General features: G+C 37.3%; 1 protein-coding gene across 1 annotated transcript; it reads right to left on the reverse strand.

Annotated features, from left to right (window-relative positions):
* Nucleotides 1-724: 724 nt before the first annotated feature.
* LOC307168891 (uncharacterized protein) lies at nucleotides 725-4,336 on the reverse strand. Its single transcript, XM_079889196.1, has 3 exons — nucleotides 4,127-4,336; nucleotides 2,216-2,249; nucleotides 725-1,644 (listed from the first exon to the last, which is right to left on the reverse strand). Exons 1-3 carry the CDS (start codon nucleotides 4,325-4,327, stop codon nucleotides 1,250-1,252), a joined length of 630 nt encoding a protein of 209 aa, XP_079745322.1. The 5' UTR covers nucleotides 4,328-4,336; the 3' UTR covers nucleotides 725-1,249.
* Nucleotides 4,337-4,674: the final 338 nt, after the last annotated feature.

Below are 4,674 nucleotides of genomic sequence, written 5' to 3' on the forward strand. Positions count from 1 at the left end.
ATGGTGTATAATAGCTATCAATAGAAGTGCAAACCTTGCTGTATAAATAAAACATCACTAGAGAAATTGCAGCAGGGGTTTGATTGAGCAAGTAAGACATTTAGGGTCATGTTCGATAAACACATTGCACTGACAATAAAACAAAATAAACTAAAAACTTGTGGAAAATGTCTGAATTTAAATGAATTTTCATGAGATGAGTGAATGAATGAGATGTGGATGATTGTTTGGTTTTTGCTTTTGAGGTTTTTAGTGCTTTAGTTCACAATCACGATGTTTGATTAAATAATAATAAAAATAATACAAAAAAAACACTTTCATTTCAATAAATACATTTTCTGACATGTGCTCTTAAAGGGAAAGTGCACTACCGGAACATTTAACGTTCTGACGGTGTGGATTCAATCCTTACATTATCCAATGATTCTGATTTAAATAAAGCATCAAACATTCGATCACATACAGTTTACATAATTAAACTGTTTTAGACAATTAAGCATCATAAAAAACAACATTCATTTCTGCACTACAAACACAACAAACATTTTTCAATGTCTGTTCCAAAGAGGAAACTGCAATATAAATGTTACCCTTTGATATTTCCTTTCGTATATGGGGGGGGGGGGGGGGGGGTCTTCCAGTTTTTATATAAATATAATGATAATGACATACATTGAGAACATTATTGCTGTCAGTATTTAAAAGCTGAATCAGGACAATATCTGAGGACATTATAATTATTCCTTCTCAAAGTACAGTGCTATATCAGAAGTAGCTTCAAAATGATCTGCAGCTGGTTTAACTTCAGTTAAAGGCCTTCCTTTCTCTTTCCAACCACAGTCTCAATACATTCGAAGAGCTTATGGAACCACCACTAATCCAGGTTGTGGTGAGGAACGCTCTGTTTGAGCTGACATAGTGCAATTGTGATTAATACCACGTCATCGCCCACTTCCACTTGCTGTAGGTGTTTGACAAATAGTCCGTTTTGAAGAGCCTGGAAGCTATAATATAGTGTGGAAAAATAACAGAGACTTTTCCTCTATGGAAAAAACGTATTCGCAGCTCTCTAAATTTTAGCTTCGCGATTACACTTTTGGTCCAGGGCGAGTTTTGACTATGGCATCGTCCTAATATTTCAAACTGGGTGAAAGCGAGAGATTTCTTCATGGTAATTCAAGACTGAGGGTCATGCCATAGTTGTATAATTTAAACGGCTCTTCTGAAGGACGAGCACCTAAAAAGCTTCTTATCCAGTTGAGACGCGCTTGTAGCTTTCCTCATCAAGTGGAGTAGGGAAGCACTGGGATCCCAGCATGTAGTGCAGGCCAAAGAGGAGCTCAGTAATTTCGATGGTGCCTTTTTCGTGTCTGACTTTCATCGTGACTTCGTTTCTTTCAGACAGCATGATCACTTTCTGCATTTCCTTGCACTCGTTGGCCTGTAGGGTCTGCAGGTGGAACGATTTATTCCCTGTTTCTATTGTCAGGTTGGCACCCATGCCCTTCTGTGGTAACCTTTTCATACAAGCCCACAGATAGACCATGTAGGGTCCTCCACAGGGCAGCTTCACCCTCTTCTCATTGTACAGATCCACTGCCTGGTTCCAGATGATTTGGAATCTGGGCTCATCTCCATCTAATTCTGACACACACACGCACACACACACACACACACAGAGAAATGAGAATTAGATGGTCATTTAGTTTTCTTCTATATCTAGAACTGTTTCTTCTGTGACTGACATTAGTCAGCTGATTTCACCTTTCGTAAGAAAGAAAAAAAAAAAATGTGCCAAGTTGTTAGAAATGCCTACTCTTTTTATTTATGTCGTAAAAAAAAAAACCATTATTTATATAATGTTTCAGGGGAGTTAGACCAAATTACATTTTAGAATCCGAACTGACTTTGCCCTGATATAAAGAAGTCAACTTATGTGATATTAGACATATGAGACACTTATTGACATTAACACGGTCATAAGGGTCTGCAGCTCTTAATTCAGAAACGAATACAAGTTGAATGCATTTTCTGAATAAATTCATAGATATGTCAAAAAAAGAGGAACACCACATCACTGACTCAAAAACTACAAGTATATAATTATCACATGATTTCGTGGCACTTTATGGCGCTCTATCTGCTTAAACTCTTTATAGGAGGATTTGTTATTTATTTACAGAAAATGAATCTGAAAGATAATAGGAACACTTACCGAGAGGGCTCATCATCATGTATATCCCTGTGTCCTGTGAAAACGGCAAAACAAAAGTTTAGTGCTCTGATAAAAAATATATGAAATGTACAGTATCCAACTGCAAATGTAAATGTACAAAATCCAACTAACCATATAATCATGCATAGTTGGAATAGCAAAACAAATCATCAGCACACATTCAAAGTGAAGATATTTCTGTCTCTTTAAAACAGCATAAATGCAGACACTCTATAATGCTTCATAATCATAACAGTAATAATCATAATCACACTGGAGGAGAAAACATCAACACTGTATCAGTTAGCCTATCTGCCATCAGCACACAAAGCGATGGAAATAGATTACAGTAAAGAACAGAATAAGCCTGCACGATTATGAATTCTGAACTGACGATAGCGTTAACTTTATTATTCTGTTTTCTTCTTGTCGCTTACAGTGTAAGCCTATCTTTGAATTGTAGATATGTATATATATATATATATATATATATATATATATATATAATGTTGACAGATTTAAATTAGTTATTTATGATATAATATAACTTTATTTGCCTTATCTCAAACAATTGCAATTAGATCGAGTAACCACGATTAGACGATTATTAATAATTGCGACAGGCCTACTTTAGAACACACATTTTTTAAGAGTACTGTCCCTTTAAGACCACATATCAGTACACAACTGTGTAAAGCACATTTCAAAATGAATATTTATCATATTCACTTGTAGCAAACTGATTTTCGTTTTTAGTATGTTATTTTAAACTATAGATTTAGAATATCAGCCAATGAGATAATAAAGCCATCTAAAAAATTAGTAGTCTTTGTGTTAAGCTGAGAAATCACACTTCTGCTGCTAATTATGCATTTACAAAATTGTGAATTTTTGCTGTTATTAATAAAATAAACATTTCATTGTTTTGATTTTAGGGACTTTTATTTTACAACAAACTATTTTTGTTGCTGTGTTCGGTCCCCACTTGGTATCCAGGCCAAGTTGATTCAAAATACAGAAACAGCAATGATCAAAGTGATGAGAAATACCAGACACACTCATTCTGATAGACATGGAAAATTCCATCCCCTGTCAAATCAACAGAATCGCACAAAAACACTTATTGGCCACAGCAAAACGGCATTTGTGGAACATGTGGGCTGAAAAGGCATGCATAGAGAAAGTGTCACACCTTTGCCCAATAAAATGCCCTTTCAGACAGTTTCTCAGGACCGGGCTCAACCCAAATAGTGTGTGCACATCACATGTGTGGGCACTCACAGTGGGGACATTACGAGAATGGAAACTGGAGCTTTACCATCCTGTTCTAGCTGGATAATTTAGTAGGCCTAAGTGTCATTTGCGGGTAGTTATCTGATATTAGTTATTTTGACATGGAAAGTTACACCCCCTGACCTCAACAGTTAGGTTGACCCTCTAATCCATTTAAGGGACAATCTTAAAAACAAACTCACATAAATTTAAACAGGAGTTTCCCAAAAGGGACTTGTCAAGGCAAAGCTCAATGAGACCACACTATGAGACATACAACAAGACCACATGAAACAACACCCTGTGGCAGGTGGTTTAACGAATAGCTCTAAACTAAACACAAACTGCTCTCATTGAAATCCCACTCAAATCTACCTAATATAAAAATAGGCTACTTAATAAAATCTCAAAACAAAAGTTCATCTACATTCTCAGATATTTAAGTGAATAATATCTGCCTGTGACACGTCTGAAGAGCTTCACTTCAAACCAACCATTGCCATTCACGGTCAACACTGCCCTCTAAAGGACTTTCTACTGCACTTTAAGCTGTAGTTACCACATCATACATCAGCTACAACACTCAATCAATATTATAGTCCGTAAAGAACTGAAATGAGATCAGAGACGAGTTCTTACATTATTTAGTATTTTCGGCTTTTCGCTGGCTCCAGACTGCTGGCTGAGATAGATGTAGATGCCGAGGGCAGCACAAGCGGCTGTTAATAAACCCTGGATGACGAACACCGCGAGCGCTTTCCTCCGGCTCCGCCTGTTGCCACAGCGACAGCGCGCGCCACCGCCGCTCTCTAAACACTCTCGCGCATCCTTTGAGTCCATACCTAGTGACGGACAGAGTGAGTTTATCTGCCCTGAAAAGAAACTCCGCGCTTTTATAACTGCGAAAAGGCGGAGGAGGGAACAAACGAAACCCCGAAAAAAACATCCCCTTCCAACGCATCGAGCCAGAGGCCGTGTGTGTGGAGGATGCTGTAGTTTTGATGTGTTTGGCTTATTCAGACCGATCTTTCACACACTTACCTCAAGCAGGCTAATCGCGGCCAATGCAAAGTGAAATGCCTGCTAAATGCTCTTTAGGCTTCAGTAATAATAATAATATGTATTTTTTATTTACAAAGAAATGTTTACACGATACGAAATTAATTTATTCCATATTATATATATAC

Source organism: Squalius cephalus (genome assembly GCF_949319135.1).
Source record: "Squalius cephalus genome assembly, chromosome: 12".
Classification (NCBI taxonomy): Eukaryota; Metazoa; Chordata; class Actinopteri; order Cypriniformes; family Leuciscidae; genus Squalius; species Squalius cephalus.

Bases quoted from the DNA above. Each gene is read 5' to 3' on its own strand.
- LOC307168891 (XM_079889196.1), bottom strand. From the start codon at position 4,327: ATGGACTCAAAGGATGCGCGAGAGTGTTTAGAGAGCGGCGGTGGCGCG. The intron at 2,250-4,126 runs GTAAGAACTCGT...CCGTTTTCACAG, and splicing joins AGCCGAAAATACTAAATAAT to GACACAGGGATATACATGAT. The intron at 1,645-2,215 runs GTAAGTGTTCCT...TGTGTGTGTCAG, and splicing joins CATGATGATGAGCCCTCTCG to AATTAGATGGAGATGAGCCC.